Raw genomic sequence first — 26,074 nt, 5'->3', positions numbered from 1 at the left:
GAGAGAGAGAGAGAGAGAGAGAGAGAGACTGGGAGCAGGAATCTAGGCACATGTGATTTTTGTACAGTACTAGGAAGTAACCAAGTCATATGGCAGAATATAGATTTTTTTTAAAAAAATGAGTTAAGTTATAAGACCTAGCTGGGAACAAGCCTAAGCTAAGGCCAAGCTTTCATAATTAAGTCTCCATGTCATTATTGTAGGTTAGGGGTCCTGATGGGAAAGTACTGCTGCATTTGTGGGGCACCAAATGCTGTTTCTCTGTTGGCTTAGTGACTGCACAGGAATCTGATATTTTAATTACTGTCCGCGGCCCCACTGCCTGCATTATGTGCCCGGTCAGCCCCTCCAGACTGGGCTTCGGCGGCGGCTGCCATGTGTAGGTTTAAATTAATTCTCTATCGTTCTATTTATCAATCAGACCAGAGAATCAAAGACTGGGGTGAAAGCCTGCCAGCTCAGAGAGGCTGAGTAGCAACTAGCTGACCTTTGGTTTTTGTCTGGAGACAAGACACCTCAAGAGCCGAGAACCAAAAAGCAGCTCAAACTCTAGCCCTGCCCTTTCCTTCCTGTAGGTCTATCAAAATTGCTGGTTTCTCTATGGCTAATTCCCTTCTGCTAGTCAGGGGCTCTGCCCCCAAATTCAAGGTAAACTTTATTGACAGTTTGGAGTGTCACAGACTGATCAAACTACCCCACGAAGGGGGGGTGTGTGGACGAGGGGGAGACACGGGGGGGGGGGGACACGGACAGACACGGGACAGACACGACAACCTGGCCGGCTGTCTCACTGGTTGTTTTCCCCACTAGGACTGGAGAGATGGCTCAGCGGTTAAAAGCACTGGATGCTCTTCCAGAGGACCAGGGTTCAATTCCCAGCACCCACATGGCAGCGCACAAATATCTGCAACGCCAGTTCTAGTGAATCTGACACCCTCACAGAGAAATACATGCAGGCGAAACGCCAATGTACATAAAGTAAAAATAAGTTATTTAAAAAAAAGCATACAGACACAGAGAGAGGAAGAGACGGTGTAAGAGGTTCTCTCACTTATAGGCCCAGGCTGGTCTTGAACTTTTAAAAGATTTTCGAGCCTCAACCTCTAAATGCCAGGATTACAGGCCTACCCCTCCAAACCTGCTCACACTATAGTTTTTTAGATGGGTTAGGTCACCGAAAGATTTGAGGCTTAAGTTTCAAAGTTTAAATACTTGAAAAATATAGGCGCTGCAAGACTCAGAACCACGTGTGTTTCCCCAAAGACCCGGTGACTCGGGTAAAACAAAAAACAAAACCGACTCACGGTTGATGCTTGCATGTGTCGGGGGCGGGGGAGGGCAAATGGTGCTAAGGAACAAAAACTGGGGCGCGGGGAGAAAGGTCCACCGGAACCAGAACACAGCGTCGGTGGAGCAGACAAACCCGGAAGCAGCCTGTCACCGTCGCAGGGACGACGAGCCGCCCTTTGTTCACAACGCCCATCTGGGCCTAACTTGGGAGATCCCAAGTCCCTGCGGGTGCCGACTCACGGCCAGCCTCCCACGCCCGCGCGCACCTGCGGCCTCCGCGGCCCGAGCAGCGCCAATAGCAACAAGATGGCCCCGGCCCAGTGGCGGGGATGCGCTCGCCCAGACGCACTGCAGCGGGGAAGCCTGGCAGCTGCAGCCCCCGGCTCTCCAGGGAGCGCGGCGCAGGCCCCGCGGCCGGCTCCCTTCCTAGGTGGCCACCATTCAGCTCCCGTCACCTCCCGGGCCACCCGCCGCAAGCAGAACCCCCGGCCCCCGCGCCCAGGGCTGCGTGCCCTGCTTCCCCGTGCGCCCTGCCGCGCGCAGGCCTCGCCCGGGCCGGCTCACCGCGGTGGAGCCCTTCTTGACCGCCTCCTGCGCGTATTCCACTTGGAAGAGGTGGCCGTCGGGCGAGAAGACGGTGATGGCGCGGTCGTAGCTCATCCCGGCGGACGCGCGAGCTCGGGCCGCCGCCGCTCAAAAGCGCACACTCACCGCCTGCGCCCCGCCCGCCCGGGCCACGCTGCCGGCGTCCGCAGCGTCCGGCGTCAGGGGGACGTGCGCCGCGACGGGGAGGGGCGGGGCGGGGCGGGGCGGGCGGAACCACCGAAGCCCAGCACAGGGGGCGGCGCGGCGGCGGCAGGCTGGACGCAGAGCGCGGGCCGGGCACCGGGAGACTCCGTGCGGGGTCCGGTCCCGGAAGGCCGTGGCTTAAGGCGCGGGGACGCGGGAGGCCCGGGCGCGCATTGGCGGCAGGCAGGCGGGCGAGCCCACGGCACGGCACCCCCCGCGCCCCCGCCCCCGCTCTGCGGAGAATGGGCACCTCGGGCCGCGGGGCGCAGCCGGAGAATAAACCCCAATGATCAAGGACTGAGTCCGCGCCGCCACCATGTCCGTGGCCTTCGCGTCGGCGCGGCCGAGAGGCAAAGGGGAGGTTACACAACAGACCATCCAGAAGGTGGGCAGGGCCGCGGGGGTGCGGAGTGAAAGGGTGGGCACGGGGCGCGAACAAAGCCGAGGCACAGCCCGGGTACCGGAGCCCTGACGGCGGCCCCGCGCGCCCCCACGAGAGCCTGCGCCAACTTTGCCGGAGGCGCTGGCAGCGGAGGCCCAGCGGCCGCAGGGAGTGAAGACCCCCGGAGCGCGTCGCGCGGCGTCCTTAGCGCCCCTGGCAGCGGACGCAGCAGTGCGGGACGCCGGGGCCCGCAGCTCCTCCAGCCGGGGCGGGGGCTCGTCGCGCTCTGCTGACAGCCTTGGTGGCGACGGTCGCGCGCTTTTGCGCGCAGCTTGGCGAGTGGAGAAGGGGGCGCGGGCAGCCTGGAGGCGTGCCGCTGCGGCGAGCTGGCCGCTGTCGTGAGGTGCTGCGGTGCCCGGCACAAAGGGATGCATCCAGAATGTGCGTGTCATCCCCACGGCCCGCAGCAAAGTCCCGAGCTCGCTGCACGCGGTGGACCTGCGGCCAGCGCAGCCCCGCCCCCGCTCGGGTCACTGAGCAACCGCGAGCCCAGCCGCCTGCGCGCAGACTTCAGACAACGGAGGTTCGTCCTACAGCCTCGGGCACATCCTTTAGTTCGGGCTACTGTTTTAACAGAGAAGGCGCTTGCACGGGTTTGGGGACTTCTTTAACAAAAGCTTTTAAGTTTTGCCTTGGGCACTTGAGCTTTTTACTGCTTGTCTTTCCGTTCTGAACGCTCTGGCTTTTCTCAACTCGGGTTCCTTCTACAGAAGAATTCTGAATTCCCTTGAGCCAGTTTTTTTAGTCCCTCATGACCCTACCTAGGGTCTTGGGATTTCCTGAGCTTGTCACCTGTTTCCCAGAGCCCCCTTGCTGGCCTGCTCCTTAGGAATATAATGATTGGAAATTGGCAGGTCCTAGCCAGCCTTGAGCAGGTTTTCAAGTGTGGGTTTTTCATTGGCTGTGAAAACCCTGGGGTGCCATGGCGTTCCGGTACTAAGCCCAGTTTTGTAGATTTTTATCACTTTTAAAGTAGCAATGTGACTTGGTGAAGGAAACTGGAGAGGCTAAGTGGGAACTATTGAACTCCTTCCGTGGCAGCTGCCGTCCCCTGTGGCCATGGGTTGGGAGCCCTGGTTGATGGCCACTACATTGGAAGTCCCGACAGTATCCCGGCACTCTGCCTATTGGAGCTTGAGAGAGACCGTCCGTCAGCTTCAGCATTTACCCATGATTTTGTAGTCACACCTGCTCGTCAAACCTCCTCGGGTTCTCTAGGCTAAAGTGTGTTGGAGCACCACCGCAAACATCAGATTGCAGAGAGGGGAAATTTACTGACCTTAGTCTAGGGCAGAAACACCCTGTACAGCTTTAGAAGCGGATCTTCACTTTATCCCGTCTTCACTTTATCCTGTCAAGGTGCTTGACCTGGTAGGGCCAACCATCCCTTGCTGTCTCTCTGCATCCTTTACTGAGGACGTAGGAAGGCTTAAGGAGAATGCGTCATATGTACTTCGCATGGGTACTTCCACCTCGCTTGATGATGTACCACTGATCACCTTCTGAAGCAAAGACTGGAAGATGGAGCGTTTAGGACAGCCTGAGCTACGTGACAAGTTCAAGGGTAGCCCAAGCTAGCTAGCAAGACTCTGTATCAAAGCCAAGAGCGAGGGATATAGCTTAGTGGGAGAACTCTTGTCTGGCGTTCACAAATGCCTGACCTCCATGCACAGTCAGTGTGTGCTAGCCTGTCCACGTTGAGATCCCTGGGGAGAGCCAGGGTTTCCTGAGAGGCTGGTGGAAGCTAGGGAAGAAACAGCTTGTTCTCGGAGTGACAGGACTCCCTCCACCTTCAAGGTCCCACACGAATGTATCCTCCTAATCTTTTCTTGACAGTCACAAGGACACTGTAGTACTCTGAGGTATTGTTTGTGAGTTAGAATGTGACTGAGGTATTCCTTGCTGGGCCCTAGTTTTGCCTAGGACTTGGGTGCAGCTAGTACGCCCTGCAGAATTTACACACGGTTCTGCCTAAGTTTCCCTAGATAACAGGCTGTAATTCACTTGTCAAGGTGTGAAGGAGTGGCTGTCCACCTGCCTTCCTACAGTCCTGAGGGAGGCAGCTGCCCCTTTCCTCCTCAGCTTCTGGTGGCTGCTAAAGCCTTTGGTGTCCTTGTCTGAAGCGAGGTCTCTGTTTTCCTCTTCCTGCACCTTCTTGTCTGTTATTCTCCCTCTTATGAGAATAATGGTAACATTAATTTGGCCCACTTAAAATAGCCCACCTTCCAAGTATAGATGTTTCGTGAGATCAGGAAATTTGAACAAGCAAGAGTAATCCTAGATGTGGCTCTCATGGAGCAGGGAATGGGCACCCAGAGTGGAGGCCTGGAGGGCTGGCCTGACCTGGAGCAGGTGACCTTGTGGTGACAGAGCATTGGCACCTGAGAGATGTAGTCAGAAGTGTGCTTTGCCGAAGACAGCCTGGACAGGTATGCCTGGCATCCTGACATGAAGCTGCAGCTGGCTCCTGCCTTCACAGACGCCAGTGGCCCAACCTTCCTCTCCACTAAAGGCCATCATATACCTGTGACCGGCATTGTGCAGCTGATGCAATTAGCCTGGTACAGGACAGTGATTCCCATGGCTGCATGCCTATTAGAGGGACAGCTGAACGCCCCCTGCTGTTTCACAGAGCAGTTGCACAATAAAAGTTACATATCTGTTGCTGATTGTATTGGCTTTGTTGTTGTTAATTTGCACAGGTTCATGTGTCACAGTGTACATGTAGTGGTCAGAGGACAACTTTATGCAATCAGTTCCTCCTTCTTTTTACATGGGTTCCGGAGACTGAACACTCAGGTCTCTAGGCTTGTACAGCAGTTGGATTACTTGGCCACTTGGAAACTTAGAGCTATCCCCACAGTGTTGAATGGCATGTGGAGGTGTGTCTGCCATTGCAGTAGCGGAATGATGGCTCGTGGGTAACTGTTCTTGAGCGAGAGTCTTCCCTAGGGGAGCACAGAGTCTCTCTTCCCATCCCTGGAATGGGGAGAGAATGATACCCCTCATTACTCCGACTGGCGTCCACCTTGGGGTGGGAGCAGTCCTTTGGTTTCTTTGCCTCCTGACAGTCAAGGGGCCACCCTGTGTGATTCTCAGCTCGAGCCCTGCATTTCCAAGGATGGGGAGAAGCAGGGACGGTTCTTTGGGAAGCCTGGCTGAGAGCACTCCTGCTGGACATTCCAGGGAAGGCATCTGTGCCCAAAGGCTGCTTGCCTTTCCATCTGTTCCCCAGTAGAGGGGAGAGGCACTTAGAGCAGGATTCAGCGCCCCCCACCTCCTTACACCCCCCTCCTTTGTCAGCCTGGGAAGCAAATACCTGTACTGTTTGGTACATGACTCTCTACCCTAGGCGTGTGTTGCTGGATTTTCTTTTGTTCTAGCCCCTTGTTGAAGCACCAAAATGTTGACTGCTTTTACGCTTTCACTTTTTGTGGGGGCCCGCCACGCAGTTCCCAACACACACAGAGACTTAATCTTTTTTATGAGTGTCCAGCCTTAGCTTGGCTTGTTTCTAGCCAGGAAAGTCCCCAAGGTGCAGGTGATGAACACATTGTATCCAGCAGGTACAGTAAGCGCCAGGTATGACCACTAGCAGACGGCATGGAACCGATGATGTCTTGAAGCCTATGAGCCTAGTGTGTGGTGTGTGAAGGAGGAATTGAAGGCCTGAAGGTGTGGGCGGTGAAGGAGATATGGGATGCTGTATAGAGCAGGCTGTGGACATGACCCATTCGGCTACGTCTCAGATTGTGCCCGGTTTTAAGCATGTGTATTTAGGATCCTTTGGGCTGCGGCTGCAGGGGAGCAAAGCAGGGCTGCTCGGGCTTCTTAGGCTCGAGTTCTCTTTCGTCAGTTCTAGTTCGTGTGTGCTTTCTGGGCCTCGGTTTCTTGCTCTCAGAGTGAAGACGGCGTTGAGGTAAAGGCGCTTGAGCAGTGGAGAATGGGTCAAATCACTTCAGTGTCCTTTGGCAAGAGCTCTGTCGGAAACGGTAGAAAACTGTTGCAGAATATTACTTTAACTGTGAAAAAAGATGTAGCCGGGCACTGGTGGCACTCGGGAGGCAGAGGCAGGCAGATCTCTGAGTTCGAGGCCAGCCTGGGCTACAAGAGCTAGTTCCAGGACAGCTAGAACTGTTACACAGGAAAACCCTGTCTTTGAAAAGCAAAGAAAGAAAAGACATGTTCCATTTGTTTATGTTGTATTTATTTAATTATGTAAAGATATGTTGCCTTTTTACCTTGCCTGCGGAAGGCACTTGATTGATCTGCTACAAAGCAGAACAACCAATAGCTCAGCAGTGGAGGGATAGGCGGGGCTGGTGGGCAGAGATAACAGGAGGAGGAACCTAGACTTGTGGAGAGAAGGGAGAAGAGGACGAGACCAGCGAGGCAAGCGCCAGCCTGACAGACTTGGAGTAAGTCGTACAAATGAAGGAAATCTAAAAAGCCCTGAGGCAAAATGTGGATGAAGAGAAACAGGCTAAAATAAGTTGTAAAGCTAGCAAGAGATGAGCCTAAACTAAGACTGAGCATTCATAATTAATAAGAAGTTTCTGTGTCTTTATTTGGAAGCTGGTTGGTGGCCCTAAAGAAATCCTGCTACAAAACTGGGCAGTGCAGACTCTTGTAAAGAGGCGGTTTCTGGCACCCAGTTCAAGTTCATCCGAGCGTGCTGGGTTTTTAACGTCATCTGCCATCTGTGTATCTTTCTTCTGCGCGGAGATTCTCATGGAGGCAGGATGCTTTGGCCAGGCTGAGCTATGCTAACTAAATTTTCTAAGCATCCAAAGATGTACCAGACCGGAACCGACATGTATGTTGCTCAGGAAGGTAGAAATAGTTTATCACGAGCGTTACCGTGGGTGTAGTCATTACAAAGTGGACATAAGTGTTAAACGTGGTTGTGAGACTGCAAGGCTGTACCTCCTGCGTGTCCTGCCTGCACGTGCTTTGAAAGGCTCACACAGCTAATTCACACCGTCCACAATGGGGTGAGTGTTCCGAGGTGGCTCATTGGCTTCTCCCTAGCTGTAGGTCTGCAGCAAGGTTAGTCATCAGCCTTCTAGAAATGTCCTCAGATCGTGGATCCCTCTCTCCTTGCCTGATAGGAAGCAATTTCTGCTCACACTTGGAGGGTTCAGCCATGGTGGCAGAAGCTCCAGGCAGCTGCTCATAGCGCTTCCATAGCCTGGGAGCAGAGGGTGCTGTGTGACACATCTGCTCGCCCCAGAAAGGGGGCCCCTAACAGACGTCCTGTCGGTGCCCATTTGAGTTTTATTGGGGTTACTTGTGGAAGTAGAAATGACCCAAAGACAGCTGCATCACCAAAGGCCTCCCCAGCATTCTCAACAGTGAGCAGGAGCTGGAAACCTGGAGCACACTGCACAGGCTGCAGGCAGGCCAACAGATTGACACGAGCCTTTCAAGGTGGCTCCGTCGGTCTGAGCCTCTCTACAGGGGTAGGCTCCTCTGAGAGTCTTCTCGGCCGTCCTTACTGCTTTTATACTCTTGGATAGCAGAGGCCTGGAAATTCTGGTCAGTTTTAGGGACTTCCCAAAAGGTATTTATTTGCTTTACTTTCTGTCCTGAAGAATGGACACCTTCCATTCTTCCCTGTTCACCTCCCTGTTCACATCCTGTGTCTTAAGAGGATGGAAGGTTTTAACCTCAGTGGAAGCAGGGAGATGAGGTGACCATTTGTGTTCAGATTTTAGTCTCCTTTTTATTCAGGGCCTCAGGCCATGAAACGGTGCCTCTCATAGTGGGTGGGTCTTCTCACCTCAGTCTGGAGGTTGTGAGCTTCCTGATGGGGTGCTAGGAGCTTAGGTCTCTGCAAGACCAGTGGACCCTCTTAACCTCTGCACCGTCTCTCCGACCCCATTGGTTTGTTTTGAGTTTTGACAAGGTCTCACTGTGTAGCCGAGAACTCACTAGGCCAGCTTGGCCTTCACCTACATTTGTTTATTGATTTATTCAGTGTGTCCGCATGGCTGCCATGGCAGAGGAATGGAGGCTGAGAACAACCTGTGGGAGTCAGGTTGTGAGTTCATCCTCTGAGTCATCTCCCCAGCCCCTGGGTTAATTTTATTGTTTGTTTGTGTTATATTTAGGTTTGGGTTTTTGAGATATGCCTGTCTCTGCCTCCTGAGTGCTGGGATTAAAGATGTGAGCTAACACCACCCGGCTTTTTTTTTTTTTTTAAGATGTATTTACTTATGGGGATACTGTGGTTGGTATGTAAAAATGAATAAAAATGTAAAATTAATAAAAAAAGATTTGTTTATATGTGAGTGCTCTGTCTGCATTTATACCTGCATGCCAGAAAAGGGCTTCAGATACTGTTACAGAAGGTTGTGAGCTGCCCTTTGACTGCTGGGAATTGAACTCAGGTCCTCTGGAAGACCAGCCAGTGCTCTTAACCACTGAGCCATCTCTCCATCCCGTTTTATTTTGTTTTTTTGAGACAGGGATCTATTTGTAGCCTTAGCTGTCCTGGAACTCGCAGCATAGACCAGGCTGGCCTCGAACTCCCAGAGATTCACCTGTCTCTGTCTCCCAAGTGCTGGGAGCTTAGGTGTGCCACCACAACAGGCTTCCTGTGTTCATTTTAAATAGCCCTGTTGTCTTGCATTTATATAGTGACTTGATTTTATTGTTGTGATTTGAATATAGTTTTTTTTATTATGTACACAGTGTTCAGCCTCCATGTATGCCTGCAGGCCAGAAGAGGGCGCCAGATCCCATTACAGATGGATGTGAGCCACCATGTGGTTGCTGGGAATTGAACTCAGGACCTTTGGAAGAGCAGTCAGTGCTCTCAACCTCTGAGCCATCTCTCCAGCCCCTTGAATATAGTTTTTTGTTTTTTTTTTTTTCCCCTTTGTAATCTTGGTTGCTCTAAGTTCCGGCCATTGACTGGACCAGACTGAAGTTCTGCAACATTAGGCAAATGCTCTACCCCTGGCCTGCATCCCGGCCTTTGGTGTTCATGTTTGCCCCTCACATGACAGCCTTCCTCCGTAGGCTGATGCTGGCCATCGTAGGTTAGCCCTGCTGAGACTGGGGACAGGGTCAGAGGCTCTGTAGTCCTCCCTGTGGGGTGCTCTCTGCCTTCCCCCTTTCCATAGAGACGCCAGGAGTTCCTTTCTCCCATCCCTGCTGTCTTGAGCCTCTTGGGACTTCCCCAGGGTGGCTCTACATACAGTTGGCTGAGATCCACTGCCTTGGGGACAGCGGTTCAGTTCTTTCTCGTCTGTTTGCTTTTCTCCCTAAGATCCACACCCGCCAGCTCATGTCCCATTCTTACTGTCCTGGGATTTTATACTGGGCTTGTCTCCTGCAGGCAGATCCGTGAGGGTCTGGAGCTCTCTGCATGCGTCCTGTCTTTCCTGTGAATGTTTGGTTTTGGATTTTCAAGATAGGTTTCTCTGTATAATAGCCCTGGCTGTCCTAGAAGTGCCTCTGTAGACCAGGCTGGCTTTGAGTTCGCAGAGATCCACCTGCCTCTGCCTCCTGAGTGCTGGGATTAAAGGCGTGTGCCACCATGCCCCACTTCCTGTGAATGTTTTTAAACTAAGTGAACCAGCATACCATTTGCTATTTTAAGAAGGCATGAGGTGGGGATTTAGCTCAGCAATTAAGAGCATGCACTGAGCCGGGTGGTAGTGGCTGTGCCTTTAACCCCAGCTCTTGGGAGACAAAAACAGGCGGATCTCTGTGAGTTTGAAGCCAGCCTGTTCTACAGAGTGAGTTCCACCCTGTCTCGGAAAAACAAAAGAGTATGCACTGCCCTTGCAGAGGTTCCAAGTTCAGTTCCTAGCACTTCATTGGGCAGCTCACAGCCACCTGTAACTCATAGGGGATCTGACCTTTCCCTTCTGGCTTCTGTGGGTACCTGCGTATGTGTCTGCACATACAGTGCACAAGCAAACACATATGCACATAATTAAAAATTTTAGAACATGGTAACAATTCAGTATTTCCTCGTGCCTATAAAATGCTAGGTACTGTGTAATGTAGCACTGTCTGCCTTGTGGCTGACATCCTAGGCATGCTGGGGGGAGTTATTTTGTGTCGTTGGAGAGAGCCCTTTCTTGAAGAAGAGCATGCTGGGAGCCTTGTGTATGGGGGCATGTATCAGAGGTTTGTTCTTTAGGTAACCTGGAGAAAGTCCAACCCTGAGTTTTAGATCAGGTTTACCTGACCAGCAGCAGCTTCTTGCAGCAGCGCCCCCTGGTGGCCACTGAGTCCAGGATCTGTTGTCACAGAGAGGTGTTTTAACCTATGAAGGAGCAGAGCAGGAGAGACCACCCCTAAGGTTGTACAGGCTGAGGAGGTGGAACTGGGCAGCTAGCCTCAGGAAGTAGTTCATGGACCCAGCTACAAAGTAGAGGGCGGGGCAACGGGCAGCCTAAAGGAACAGGCCAAGTGCATGTCTTGGTGAAGGAAGGACCTGCCTGTTGTGAGCTGTTGAGCTCAGGCACAGGAGGTAGCAGGTGTGCCAGGCTTCTTCCCCCAGGGAGACTGGTGGTCACTTCAGGTAGAAAGGGAATCAACACTACCTTCCGGTTATCCTGTGCCCACTGACTTGCCACACTTCCTCTGTCCCCTGCCACCTCTCCCTCTGCCTTTCTCAGTGATTTAAAGTACTGCCCCCAAGTGACTGTAAAATAGTAGAAGGCTCTTGTATACCATACCTGCCCATGCTAGGCACATTCCCTTCACCCCCGGGCATTTTCATGCCCGGTGTCCCTGTCGTCGCCCTCAGTGCTGCCAACCACCAGTTCCAGCACATGCCAGCCATGTGCACCATCCCTGGGATCTGTGCCAGTCTGACCCTCACATTACGGGGTTTGGCATGAGTGCTGGATTCTCCTACAGACCCGTCAGTGCCTCCAGGACACCTTGGGAGCTCAGCCCAATGCCTTCCAACATGGCCACCTGTCAGGTGTGGTCTAGGGTCTGCCCGTCTGACCAGTTAGTTCCCTGTGGTGCTAAGTGCTGAGGGTGGACCCTTCCTGGTGGAGTGAAGACCAGCTTCCTGCTGCTGGGAACCGACTCTGGCCTAGGAACAGTTCTGGGAGCCCGTGTTCCATCCCCTGACCTGTTCACGTTTGACTGCTCACCTATCACCCCATGAGATTGTTTTCAAATCTGGACCCTTTATTATGTGTAAGAGAGTCTGGAAACAGTGCTGATCTCCGCAGAGTGCAGCCTGGGTCTTCTGTCCCGCTTCTTTTCGTGTTGTGCTCAGGGTCGGAAGAGATCCAAAGGAATGAGGCTGTCCATTAGTAGCCCCATGATTCCCTCCCCTCCGTGCGTAGCCTGGTCATACGTATCTGTAGTGCCTTCTGCTGGCCGTGATGTCTCATTGCCTTCCCTCACTGACCTAGACTGAACGTAGCCAGCAGAGATGTAAGCTGCCTCTACCCTCTTGTGAAGTCGTGATTTGAGGATCTGTGGCACTCTCTAGGTAGGGGCCTGGGACCTGGAGTGAGTGTCCCCAGCACTCTCCCCAAGGATCCTGTTGTCCAGATGTGAACCAGCTGCTGTGTAACTGGCATGTGCCCTGCTTCTCTCCCCTCCAGATGCTGGATGAGAATCACCATCTGATCCAGTGCATCCTGGACTACCAGAGCAAGGGCAAGACGGCCGAGTGCACCCAGTAAGTAACCATGCAGGCCCAGGACCCAGCCCGCCTTCTCCATGTGATGGTGCAGAGCAGAGCGAGGTTAGATTGGCTCTGGGAACGCAGGTGAGGTGGGAACCCTTGCCATTTAGGGCTTGGGGTTTCCACAGTTTCCATCCATGGGCCAGTAGAGTAGACCCAACCAGGAGACCATTTGTGCCTCTGTGTGGGCAAAGTACCTCAGACGTCTCTCTCGCCTTCACGAGGTATCGAGTGTGCGAGGCCCTGGTGCCCACCTGGTGCCCACCTGGTGCAGCTTGTCTGAGAGACCTGAGACCTTGCCTGCTGTGATGTGTGGGTGAGGGTCCTCAGTCCCCGGCCCCTTCCTGTTTCGACTGCTATGGAGTTAGCCTGGCGTCTGACTCTGTAGCAGGGCTCTGTTCCCTGGTCGTCATCTGTCATGTTTAGGCCTCTCCTCCTTTTCCATTGACCTACTGCCTCTTTTCACTTGGCATACATCTCGGGGTCTCCCGAGGTTCACTCACGGAACAGGTACCTGCTTGGTTCTTGACGGGACCTGTTCCCTGCTTTCCCTACTCTAGACTGTGGAGAGCTGCAACATTCTATTTCCAGAGTGTCCTAGGGGCCAGTGTGAGGTCAAGGCTGACTTGGGTAGACTGTGCTTCTATCTTGGGCATGGCAGTTTGTCCTGCTTTACCTGTCTGTGTCTCCCATAGGTACCAGCAGATCCTGCACCGGAACCTGGTCTACCTGGCCACCATAGCAGACTCCAACCAGAATATGCAGTCACTGCTTCCCGCGGTAGGTGCTGCAGCCAGTTTCTGAGTGTGTCACCTTAGTAGGCAGGTGACCAGCAGCAACCCAGTGCTATTGGGCAGCAGAAAGGAGGGATTCTGGGAAAAACCCCATCACGTGGGTGAGGTTATAATGGCCAGACAGGTAGAATTGGGACTTGGACTGCTTAGCGTAGGGAAGTGACCCCAGAACCCACCCAAGGAATGTCAGCTGTGTCATGACCGACAGGAGGGGGCTTTGTGCCTTTGCTGCGAACCCTTCTGTTTATTTTCTGTTTTGTGGAGCTGAGGCTTGAATACAGGGCCTCATTTATTGTATCAGAGCTACAAATGGTGTGAGCACTTCCAGTGTCTGTGAGTGCATTACCTGGACTTTAAAAAACAAAAGCCAAACAAATCTTCCTCAGCGATGCACGCCTTTAAATCCTAGCACTTGGGAGGCTGAGGTAGTAGGATTGCCGTCAGTTTGAAACCAAACTGGGCCATAGATCGAATACCAATCAGGCTAGCTAGAGCTACACAGTATGAACCCTGTCTTAAAAATAAGAGGAAGTTGAAAGGAAAAAAATCTCCTATGCAGTCACATTCCAGATGTTAGTATAAATATTTTATTGTCTGTTTAATTTTCTGTAACTGCATTTTCCCCAAATTAAATTTTTACTGTGAAGTTGGATCATGTACCTGTGCCCAAGTAAGGCCAAGAGAAGGAGCCACCCCAGGATGACCAAGGCTGATTACAAGGTGCAGGGTAGACACATTACCAGGAATGGTTCAACCCCTGGTGCACTGCCCCCTGGGAAAACGGAGGCACTGTGAATGGTGCTACCCCTCGGTCAGCTGTGATGTCGATTGGGTGCTTGTGCAGATAGCAGCTGGTCCTGCCAGACACACCTCTTCTTGTCTTCAGTGCTGGGGGATTGAACCTAGAGCTGTGTGCATGTGATATCCTCAGTTGTCCTTTTATTTCTTAGAAATAAGTGCTAGTTTTAGGATCTAACTATTTTGCCCAGCCTGAGCTTGAACTCACTCTGTACACAAGCCTTGAACTTGTCATCCTCCTGCCTCCACCTCTCAGCTGAGAGTATAGGGCTTCTCAACACCAGGCCTGGTTAGGGGCTCCCTTTCTTGGCTAGGTACAGATAGCACATGTATGCAAACCTTGGGAGCCACTGTTTGATCTAGGGGACGATCTGTCTCCCTTACACCTTACGTTTAACTGAGGGGATAGAGGATGAGAGGGGAGGGGAGGGGACACGGAATAAAAGGCAGGAAGCCAGGTTGTACAGGTCATTGATGAGTTGTGGACATTGAGAGACACTTATCCAACTGATTTATGTTCTGAATGTCATGTTTGGTCTCTGTGTTAGCCCAGTACCCCTGCTGGCAGGTAGCTGTGCAATTCCTATGTCTCTGGAGTGGCTCTTGGTGCTCACTCTGGGTTAACTGTCCTTACCTTTGTGTTCTCTACAGCCACCAACACAGAACATGAACCTGGGCCCCGGAGCACTGAGCCAGAGCGGTTCCAGCCAGGGCCTGCATCCCCAGGGCAGTCTCAGTGATGCCATCAGCACAGGCCTGCCCCCTGCTTCCCTCATGCAGGGCCAGATCGGTAACGGTGAGCAGGTTTGCTGCAGCGTTGTCACCAAGGTAGCCAGCTGTAGGTGACTGACCGGCTGCAGGGTCAGCCCACACCCAGCAGAGCTGGGTACAGTACTGTCCTGGCCTGTGATTGCCCACCTCTCTCCCGCTGTCCTGGTCACGGGTACTCTGCTACACCTGCGTGTATGTGCAGAGGGCATGAAGCTGGCTTCACGTGCCCCGTTCCACTTGACTCTCTACTTAGCGTACAGACATGTGCTTCTGCATGGGTCCCCTAGAATGAAGAGGTGGTGGTGCTGTTATTGCTACAGCATAAGAACTAATGACAACTGGGGGATCTCAGTAACCATGACACAATGCTATGTGTCTGTGTGTAAATTACTTCCTTTCTTGGTGTTACTGACCAGAGATTAACCTTCCTGCTCAAAACTGTCTGAAAGGAACTTGGATGTCTTTACCTTGAAGTGGATACCTGGCCTCCAATGCCTGACACTCTGTCTCCTACTCTTCCTGGCAGGTCCAAACCATGTGTCCATGCAGCAGACAGCGCAGAGCACACTGCCCACAACCTCCATGAGCATGTCAGGCAGTGGCCATGGGACTGGGCCTGGCTACAGCCACTCGGGACCCACCTCGCAGAGTGTCCCCATGCAAGGCCAAGGTGCTATCAGCAACTATGTGTCTCGGACCAACATTAACATGCAGTCGAACCCAGGTACTGGTCCACACCCCTGGTCAGCTCCTAAACCTTGGCAAACTCAGGCAGCTTGTCTGTGTGACCCTAAGGGGCAGCCTTCCCCTTAGGGTTCTTCCCTAGGCGTTTCCACGAGGCCAGGTTAGTGGATACATGGTGACTCGCCCTGAGTGGTTTCTCAGAGGCCTTAGGAATTCCAAGGAAATTGAATTCCAAGTCCCATTGGCTGTGGGACTTGGATAAACACTGGTCTCGGGTGAGGTATGGGGGTTCCCCACTCAGGGAACCCTGGGAAAAGGCCAAAAGTATAAAAGATGAAGGGTCACAAATACTAAGCTGGAGGTCCGGGCCTTTCAGCAGAGCAGGGACCCGGGATTGGGGGCTGTCCTGATGGTGGGTGCTGATGGTGAGATCAGGAAGTAACTGGGAAAGGGCGGATCCCTATCCAGATGTTCCCTGGGCGTCAGACAGGTTTCAGAGGAGCATTGCAAAACAAGATGGAGTGTCTCCTGTGTTCTCTGTGATCATAGCGCTGTGGATTTGTTTTGCAAACACATTGTCATAATGTTTATTGAAGATCGCTTTACCTTTTTTGTTTTGGTTTTTTGTTTTGAGGTAAGGTTTCTCTGTGTAGTCCTGGCTGTCCTGAAACTTGGCTCTGTACACCAGGCTGGGCTCGAACTCACAGAGATCCACCTGCCTCTGCCTCCCAAGTGCTGGGACTAAAGACGTGTGCCACCACTGCCTGACTTATTTTGTTTTCTCAGCGTGATACCAGAAGCTTTTCTTTTTCTTTTCCCAGTGCTGAGTACTAAACACAGGGCCTCATGCATGTAAGGCAAGGACTCTAGTGAGCTCCATCCCCTCACGCAATTGCCATGGCTGGTCTTGAACTTGGAATGTTCTTTCTTCCTTCCCCCGAGTAGCTAGGGAGACAGGTTGCTCCACCAGGCCTGACTGACTACAGGCTTTAAAATAAATGGCTCTTGTCCCGTTTCTGTTGGACAGTGCTGTTCCAGTGAGTTCTGAGCAGTGTGTAGAGAGGCCAGCAAACAGGCGGGTGCAGTCCACAGTGGCTGTATGGCTGCTGCTCAAGAAATGGCAAGAGGACACTGACTGCTTCAAGACAAGCCCTAGGGACAAGGAAGGAAGGACTGTAGTTTCTGTGGTTAGGAGCCGGAGCTCTGAGGACCCTCTTCTTGCCCAGTGACCTTTCCTATGTTAGCCAAACATTAGTACTAAGAGCTGAGGCCCGACCTTGTGCCAGGGCTTGGATGCGGCTCACAGTGTTAGAGGTTTGACTTGGAATCAGAGGTGCCATCTTACATGGGAAGTGATAAATGGGTAGCATTAGGAGAGAGTCAGGTCTGCAGGGGACACAGCCCCCACTCCCCCACATACACCCTAGCGCGTGCTCAGGCTTATTTTGGGGTCTCTGTCCTGTCACACAGTCTCCATGATGCACCAGCAGGCAGCCACGTCCCACTACAACTCAGCACAGGGCGGGAGCCAGCATTACCAGGGCCAGGCGCCCATTGCCATGATGGGCCAGGGTGGCCAAGGGAGCAGCATGATGGGACAGCGGCCCATGGCGCCCTACAGACCCTCCCAGCAAGGTAAGGCCGAGGCCTACTCCAGCCCACGGTAAAGAGCCAGTGGTCTGCCCCACGTGGGCCATAATGTCTGTCCATGGCATGAGCAAGGACCCTGGGCCTGTAGGTGCAGTGGGGACCTAGGGAGCATCTGCTAGCCCAGGGAGCAGGTGTCTTGGGCTGAAGGGACAGATGGTGGTTGTTCCGGTTCCAGAGTGTTTGGGCAGCTGGGTTAATAGGAGAGGGAGGATTGGTGTTTGAATGGTCCTGGGTGTGTTCTGCCATGGGCAAGGCTGACTCAGCATGGCTTTGCTGCTGAACCAGGTGTGTGAGCCTGTCTTGCCCACTGTCCATGTCCTGAGAGTCTGGTCACATCCCCACAGGCTCTTCCCAGCAGTACCTAGGCCAGGAAGAGTACTACAGCGAACAGTACAGCCACAGCCAGGGAGCTGCAGAGCCCATGAGTCAGCAGTACTACCCAGACGGTAAGGCATGCTCCTGACAGCTAGTTCATCCGCCGTTCAGATCCAGCCTCATGTCCCCTCAGCTTGAGCACTCTGGGGCGTGACTGAGGCTGGTCTCCCACAAGAAAACCTTCCATGTAGGACACCGTCCATGTCCTTGGGTTTTCTCTGCTTCCCTTTCCCAGAAGGTGTAGGAGTCTGAGCTGGGTAGAGCCACCCATCACTGACAGGTGTCTTTAACATGGTGGGTCCCAACGTCTGGCCTCCTGCCCTCACTTCTGCAGGTTGTCCCCTTTAAGTGGATTTGTGGACGTGGCATTTAAAGTGACCCTAAGGACTGGGTATGGTAGCCCTTGCCTGTAAACGCCAGCTATTGGATGACGGAAGCAGGAGGATTAAGAATTTGAAGCCAGCCTGGGCTACATCAGGGGACTCTGTCTCAGTAAATATCCTAAATATACATTTTGAGAGATAACGATGGAGGTCTCTGGTGTAAGCCATAGCATGAGGCAGGGTGCGTTGGGGAGCAGGTAGGTGGCTGAGACAAGTCTGTAGCTAGCCGTGATGCCTGGTATCAGATGGCGGCTTGTCCCAAAAACCTTTTCATGGTCACAACGTCACTACCCAGGAAGCCCCAGGAGTTGGACAGATGCAGGAGAGAGCAGCTGGTGCTGTCAAGAAAGCTTGATTCTCTCCACAATGTGGAGCAGCCTCACAGTGAGTCTGCATTTGAGAAAGACAGAGACAGACAGACAGAACAAAGAGGCTTAGAGAGATAGGCTCAACCAGTTCATCCTCATCCCCTGGCCTGAACTCTGCTGCAGGCCTAGGCAGGGAGACATTTCCAGCGACAGTAAGTCACCTATCTCTTGCAGGCCACGGTGACTACGCCTACCAGCAATCGTCTTACACAGAGCAGAGCTACGACCGCTCCTTTGAGGATTCCACACAGCACTACTATGAGGGGGGTAAGGAGCATGGTGGGGACCCATGCTGTGGCCCAGTGTGTAAACACTCCCAGAGCTAGCAGTGCTAACAGTCCACGGTAGGAGGAGCCTGAGGCAGCTGGTCACATTGCAGCTGCATCCGCAAGTGGAAAAAACCCGAATGCTGGTGCTCAGCTCACTTTTCCTCTTTATCCAGTCTGGGCCCCCAGTCCATGACATGGTGCCACCCACGTTCACTTAACGCTTTTCAAGAAGGACCTTCAGAGGCACACTCGGGTGTGTCTCCTAGGGTGTTCTGACAATTAAGATGGACAGTTCAGCGCACAGCACGATTGTTAGCCTCTCTCTTAGCAGCCACCTCACCCATTTCGTATTGTCTGGCTTTTCATTTGTGTTTTGTAACATAATAAGACAAAAATGTCCTATGCTATTTGAGCCGTTGTGGAAACATGCTACCTCTGGAGACACGGTGCAAGTGTTTTGTAACTGTTCGCTTGTCCTGTGCCCAGAGATGAGACTGTGCCCCCTTCTTCCTTCAGGAAACTCTCAGTACAGTCAGCAGCAGACTGGGTACCAGCAGGGCTCAGCGCAGCAGCAAACGTACTCCCAACAGCAGTACCCCAACCAACAGAGCTACCCCGGACAGCAGCAGGGCTATGGTAAGAGGACTGCGTACACCGTAATGCTGTCATCTAGGCAGATGCTTAGTAAGCTTATTTCGGCAAAGATGCTGGTTCTGGGTAGGTTGGGGGATTGTGCACAGAGTTCCCATGTAGCTAGTACTCTGCCTCTGTGGTGATATTTTATTTGTGCTATAACAAATAAAGCTTGCCTAAAGATCAGACTGCAGACCGACCGATCCACGTAAGAGGCCAGGCGCTGGTGGCACACACTTTTAATCCCAGCACTTAGGAGACAGAGGCAGACAGATCTCTGTGAGTTCAAGGCCACCCGGGACACACAAGACTGATCCAGTCTCAAAGAGAAACAGAACCAGGTGGTGGCGGCTCACACCTTTTATCCCAGCACTGAAGAAATGGAGAAGGAAATGATAAGGTTGGGCAAAGAGAGGAATATAAGCCGGGAGCAGACAGGAGTTCAGGATTCGGTCTGAGGTTTCGTAGAGACAGGATACCCCATTCAGTCTGAGGATTTGGTAGAGGTAAGAACGACTGGCTGGCTGCTCTGCTTCTCTGATCTTCAGGCAAGCTTTTTTTTTTTTTTATTAAAACACAAATAAAATATCACCACATGCCTCCCCCGTATCTAAGGTCATCAGTTACCCAGTACAGTGGTTTCAATTCAGAAGCCAGGATTGGGGCCTGGAGAGCTGGCTAGGCTGTTAAGAACACTTACTTCTCTTGCAGAGGACCTGTATTTGGTTCTCAGCACCCAAACGGTAGTGCCCAGCTGACTGAAACTCCAGTCCCGGCGGGGAGATCTGATTCCCCTCTTCTGGCTTCTGCTTGATGCACGTTGTGTGCAGGAGAAAGGAAAGCAGCATTGAGCAGTAGCTTACATACAGGCCATAGCTGTAGCATTGAAAGCCTGCCTAGTGTTCATAGGGGCTGGACCGTGGTTCCATGGTGGAGCACTGCCACCTGTGATGATCCGCTTTCTGTCCTCAGCATCACACATGCACACACAGATGATAACTAAGCAGGTGCTGTACTTTATCCTTTCCTGAGCCTGCAGCTTAGTTTTCACAGGATCGGACATTTCTTTTCGGCCTCCGAGTTTCCCTTGTTTCATTTAATGTTGTGTTTTTCTATGTCCACCTTAACTGAACCCAGATGGTTCTGGAGGAGCCCCTTACCCACTTATTTAAGGTGGCAGGCCCAGTGTGCTAGGGACAGACCCTCAGTGCCCCACGTGTGTATGGGCACAGTCCCAGGTCCTCACAGAACTGTCAGAGATGACACTCAGCCTGACCACCGAGGGACAGGTGCCTGGTATCTGGGTGTTCACAATCATGACGACCGGTCATGGCTGGCTGCTCAACCTCCACTGTCTTCACAGGCCCTGCCCAGGGAGCCCCCTCACAGTACTCAAGCTACCAGCAAGGACAAGGCCAACAGTATGGAAGCTACAGAGCGTCGCAGACAGGACCTTCCGCCCAGCAGCAGCGGCCTTACGGCTATGAGCAGGCAAGCTTTCTGGATGTTTCTGGAAGTGCTGTCTGCCAAGTGTCGAGTGAGGCATGGCAAGGTCCCGAGGAATGACAGATGGTGCCAGCTGGCTTCCAGGACAGCGGCAGTGCCCAACCACTGTGGGGCTGGAGTTGCTAGGGTGATCTTGATGACACAGATACTTCTTTCCCAGAAGCCAAAAAAGAGAATATCTCAAGAATTTGTGGACCAACAAGTGGCATGCTAACTTAGTTATAGGCTGAGTGTCATGACGTCACTGTCCCCTAGAGACGCAGCAGGACATCTCAGGGGAATGTGTCCTCACTTCAGAACTTTAATGCAGCCTGTGAGACTTTTAGCTGTAGAGCTGGGCAGTGGTGGTGCACACCTTTAATCCCGGCACTCAAGGAGGCAGAGACAAGTGGATCTCTGTGAGTTCCAGGACAGCCACAGCTACACAGAGAAACCCTGTCTGGGTGGATACAGAAAACAAAAGTTTTAGCTGTGGGTCTCAAGGTCCCAGTCCAGTCGGTTGGCTGATGGGCCTAGGCAAGTACAGGCAGCAGTTGTGTGTATTTCATGTTTTCTAGTGTCCCTAGCCACTACCCCACTTGATTCCCCAGTTTTGAGGATTAAGAAATAGCTCCATGCAACACCATATATCCCTGCAGGAAGAACTGGCTGGCCTGAGTGCACTGGGTTAGACTCACTCTATATAGAGCTGCCACCTGCTGTGACTCAGGGCCTGCTGTGCCGTCTACTTCACCTACCTGGGTACAGGCCCCAGAGACCTGGCAGATTGTTTCTGCCAGACTCTTCACTGTGGGCTCTGTGGAGAAAGGAAGCTGGGATGCCTTGAGTGCCTGTGTCCCAAAGGACAACATCTTCCGGTAGAGTCCTCCCCTGGGCGCGGGATTCCGTTAGCTTCCAAGCCTACAGCCATGCTGTATTCAAGCTCAGGTCTCTCTTCAGATTGTGCGTTGACTGACCCTGTTAACCAGCTCACTCTAAGCTATTTCCTAAGAGTGAAGCTGGTGTTGGCACCAGCCCTGCTATTCCACCAGTCACTCGAAGGAGCCCAGGGCACAGGGGGACTCCTTTCCTAGAGGGTCAGCATGATGTCTGGTAAGGCACATAGCCAGGCCCTACCTCTAAGCCCAGTGCATCGCTGAGGGCACATTGCTGTCTTCACAGGCCCTGCCTCTAACCGGAGGCTTCTCTGTCCTGCCCTGTCCTGCAGCCACTTACAATAATCACTCAGAGGCTTAATATTAATTACAGGATGTTTGGCCTGCAGTTCAGACTTATTACTAACTAGCTCTTACATTTAAATTAACCCATTTGTGGGAGCCACCTTTTTGGGGTGAGTTTTGCCAGGCTCCTAACCACGGCGGGTTCTTATGTTCCAGGATAGGGGTTCCAGGGTAGGGGCGTGAGGATTAGAAACCTTAGGTAGGAGGAACAGAGATAAGAAAGAAACACAGAGACATAGGATAGTATCGGGAGGGCCACGCAGTGCCTCTTGCACATTAAGTTCTGAGTGCTGAATTTACCTGTGATTTTTCCCCCACACTTTTGTAGCCCAATACAAAAGGGAGAAGAAGGCAAAAGACCGCTTTAACATGATACAGTGAACAACCAGAACAGTTACTTGCTCCAGTACACCAAGCCATTAATTCTTGAGAAAAGTATTCTATTATTTAGGCAGTGAACCACCCCCAGACCAGGTACCCTAAGGCCAAACCTCCTATTTCAAAAGAAGGAGCAGAAGTATGCTTAAATTCTCTGACCTTTGATCAGGGGGAGAGGATACACCTCTACAGGCCATCTTAATGTCCAAAACACCAAGTAACCACACCCTAGGTCAGGGTGTGTAGCTATACTTGTTAACAACTTTGAATAGGCTCAAACTCTCTGCCCTGCAGACCAGGTGGAATAGGCTCACATTTTGGGACCTCCACGCCCATTTTCATTAATCTATGTACTGCCATGTGACCGTGGCGTTTACCAGGCTGTCTTGTATACCCCTAAACTCTGCCCATCTTTCTCCCTGTATTCAGTTTGGCTTTCCTGCCTCGCTGTAGGCCAAAGCAGCTTTTATTATCAATCAATGAGAGAAAAATATATTTCCAGCGTACAGAAGGGTTGTCCTCCAGCACCTGCCTCTCAGTAAAGCTGATAAAAACAAATCAGGTCAATAAATGATTGTCCCAACTGGGAAATAAGGTGGGGAGTGACTGTCAGGCTAAAACATGATACTTCTGGCAGGGCTGCCGTGGTGGTGGCTCATGTGTCCAAGGCAGAGGCAGGTGGATCTCTGTGCATTCAAGGCCAGCCAGGTCAGGTCTCCAGAGTTCAGGACAGCAGGTGTACAGAGAAACCCTGTCTCAAGAAAAAAAAAACAAAAAACAAAAAACAAGCCATGATACTTTTGGATTGGAGAAAGGCTACCTCTCACTTTGTGGATTTGTGCAGGCTGTTAGCTTGCTTGCTTCTGAAGTCACTTCCCACCTATGATCCAGGGTCTGGCTGTGGGAAGAAACTTCCTGTTGTTTGGGTGTACACCCTGCCACTCAAGACTGAAGAGGTGTGATCTTTGTCTTGTTCTCTTTTAGGGCCAGTATGGAAATTACCAGCAATAAGGGACGAGCGTTGTCTTTGGACCCTTCACGGTAGTACGTTCTGGACAAGCCAGTGGCAGTTCTGATGAGTCATGACATGTTGGTTACCCTGCGCCCAGTGCCATGCTGGGTATTATGCTGCGCACGCACGACTGGCTGTGATGGTGTGACGTATTTGGTGCTGTGTGAAGTATTGTATATCGACACAATGGAGAGGTTGTCCTGTTTTTGTCCCTCACCCCCTCCTCAATGTTCTTAGCTAGCTCTGGGGGTCACACTGTCATCACATGTTGTGTGCCCAGTGATGAGACAATATCTAAAAGGTACCATGATCCATGTGACTGTGAACAGACCCGGTGTGCTCCTCACACCATTGTTGCAAAGTGGATTGTGTTTCTTTACCTGACTGCCCTTAGCTTGACACACATATACAACCCTGGGTGGCCATCTCTTCCTGTGCCTAGATAGGGCTTGGGGATACCACCTGTGTCTTGGGCTAGTTTCGTGTGTCATTGTAACAAAGAAAATGTGCTTCCTGTGGAAAGATGAAGAGCTATCCTTTCTAGAACTTACCCATTGCCTGTGTCTCTCCACTCCTAGTGATCCTAAAAAGTCTATGTCTTTAAATGGTGAAGAGGGATCAGTGTCCATGAGGGCAGCGTGAGGGTGACCTGACCCAGGGAGGGCAGTGTTCTGAAGAGCAAGGCTCACTGTCTACCAGCTGTGTGTTTATTTAATGTCATTTCAAGAGTATGCCCAGTCCTAAACTTAAGGAGAATTGAAAGTACCAATGCTAAATTTTACAAGCAGTTGGCAAGTGTTTGTATTACTTCTTCAGGACCTCCAAGTTCAGATTGCCAAGCAAGTGTCCTTTGCATTAGGGAAATCTGAAATCCACACCGTATCTTTAAGTCTAAATAGCTTTATTAACGGTCTTTTAAATGAAAAGTACACGTTTTATATAGTGAAATTTGAGTGATTTTCCTTTTTCTTTTTTTTCTTTACATCCCTAGGATGTTCAGTCTCATTTTAATTCTGTGCAAAACACGAAACACAGCCTTTTTGGAAAGTTAATGTCAAAGGAAAATACCACATATAATGTAGCATTGGCATCTCTCAGCCTTTATTTAGATAATAATCATGTTACTATGAAAAGGGGAAAAAACCTTCAAGATAAGTGCTGGTGTATTTCTAAGAACAACCAAGAAGATACAAATACACACACAAATGTGCGCGTGCGCACACACACACACACACACACACACACACGCATCCAGGGCCTGGTGCATCAGGCCTATCCAGTATGAAGCTTTTGTTTTATTTGTATTTTTAGACAAGGTCTTAGCGTAGCCCAGACTGGCCACAGACTCACTGCTGCGTGGCTAAGGCTGATCTTGAGTTTATGATCCTCCTGCCTCCGCTTCGCTTCCCAGTTACTGAGTGTACAGGCATGCACACCTGGTGGTTCAGTTGATAGTTTTTAAAACATAAAACTTACCGGTAGCTCAGTGGGTGAGGATTTGCAAGGCACTTTTGTGTGTTTTACTTGAATTAATCTTGACAGCCTTCTTGGGAAGTACAGAGAAAGGACTTTCACTTACAGATGAAGGCTGAAGGACTGGACTTTGTTGGCTGCAGTCCTAGTCTAGAACATTCTCCCTCTCCTGTGGGGCTGACACCAACAAGCGTGGGCAGATGTGTCTCGTGGGCTTAGGGTGTAGGAATCCCTTAACACAGGCAAGGCTGGCTGTGTGACGGTATTAACTCTACAGAAACGAGTTTGATTGCTAAGTGACGCAAGCATTTGGCAACTTCATTTTAGGGAGTCATCTCTTTTGCTCCTTTTCTTTTCTGTCAATTTTTATAAAACTCGTCTCCAAGCTCAATTGGGGCCTAAAATTTCCCGTTGAAAATGTCGAAACATTTTAAGTAACTGTGAAAATGGTTTTTATTCCTTGCCAATCTGGGAATATGCCTTCTGTGTGTGTGTGTGTGCATGTATGTTTGTGTGTGTGTGTGTGAGCGTATATGTGTGTGTTAAGTGCTGTATTAGTATGTGTGTATGTTAAATGGCTGTATTAGTGTGTGTGTGTGTGTGTGCAAGTGCTGTGTTAATACTTTTTGAAAGAAAAGGACACCTAAAAAAAAATGTATCACCCCAAAACTTCAATCTGAAATGTCTTACATTAAGAATTTCTTGAATGTTGTGTATATATTTTTAAAAGCACTTTGTGAAATAGTTTGTACATTTATTTCCTAATTTATACATGATTTTGGTGTTAATATATTTAATGATTAATAATAATGTTTATTTAATGTTTTGTTCATTTTTATGTAATTTTGTGGGGAACAGTAATGCCAGCAGTTCTTTTTCATTGACTGTATTACAGCTTTTTCTTCTGTAACGTAAATGTTCGGGGAGTCCTAGCGGAAATGAACCATTCATGCAGGTGTGGTTGACTGTGCAGTGTTTTTTTTTTATGACTCCTCCTACCGAAGGCCAGAAAAGATGAAGTGGGAGATTTGGGAATCGCTGCTCATTCTTCCTCCTGTTTCCCAGCACCCGTCCAACACGTGGTGAACGTGACCAGTGATGATTGAAGTTTTCAGATGTGCTTGGCAGAAGCCCCACGTTGGGGGCTATGGTTGGAGGATGGACGCCTCTCCAGAAGCAGAGCACAGCACAGTGGGAGACTGCCCATGTCTGCAGAGGCAGTGGACCTGGAAGAAGTGTCTGCCTTTCCCGTCGTGCCGGTTTTCAGACGTGGGCTTCAGTAGCGAGCGTCCATTCGCAATTGTAAAAAGAGGAAGACTTTACGTTTCCATTAAAACATTTTTTAGCCACTACTTCATTTCTGTTTATCGAGCAGGTTAAATCCGCCTTGTTATTTGTGAGCGCAGTACCCTCTCTCGTTTTGACCCCTTTTCGTTTGGTTGGTTTTGAGACAAGACTCAACCGTGCATCCCTGGCCGGCCTCAAACCCAGAGGCTAGAATTAAAGGCGTGCTCCCCACCCTGGCTTTTTTCCTGGGCTGGAATTCACGGCGATCCTTCTGCCTCG

General features: G+C 51.3%; 2 protein-coding genes across 2 annotated transcripts in view; one reads left to right on the top strand and one right to left on the bottom strand.

Annotated features, from left to right (window-relative positions):
• Psma7 (proteasome subunit alpha 7) overlaps positions 1-2,031 on the bottom strand; it is a 5,924-nt gene extending 3,893 nt beyond the window's left edge. Inside the window, exon 1 of the mRNA XM_005362756.2 lies at positions 1,855-2,031. Coding sequence (XP_005362813.1) covers positions 1,855-1,950 — 96 coding nt within the window. The 5' untranslated portion in view covers positions 1,951-2,031. The remainder of the gene's footprint in view (positions 1-1,854) is intronic.
• Positions 2,032-2,099: 68 nt separating this feature from the next.
• Ss18l1 (SS18L1, nBAF chromatin remodeling complex subunit) lies at positions 2,100-25,860 on the top strand. The gene is made up of 11 exons (XM_005362755.2): positions 2,100-2,464; positions 12,112-12,188; positions 12,890-12,974; positions 14,438-14,582; positions 15,084-15,281; positions 16,712-16,876; positions 17,236-17,337; positions 18,192-18,284; positions 18,803-18,922; positions 20,283-20,410; positions 23,008-25,860. Exons 1-11 carry the CDS (start codon positions 2,396-2,398, stop codon positions 23,032-23,034), a joined length of 1,209 nt encoding a protein of 402 aa, XP_005362812.1. The 5' UTR covers positions 2,100-2,395; the 3' UTR covers positions 23,035-25,860.
• Positions 25,861-26,074: the final 214 nt, after the last annotated feature.

Source organism: Microtus ochrogaster, linkage group LG8, assembly GCF_000317375.1.
Source record: "Microtus ochrogaster isolate Prairie Vole_2 linkage group LG8, MicOch1.0, whole genome shotgun sequence".
Taxonomy (NCBI): Eukaryota; Metazoa; Chordata; class Mammalia; order Rodentia; family Cricetidae; genus Microtus; species Microtus ochrogaster.
The sequence above is the reverse complement of the archived record's forward strand: the minus strand, read 5'-3'. Positions and strand labels throughout refer to the sequence as shown.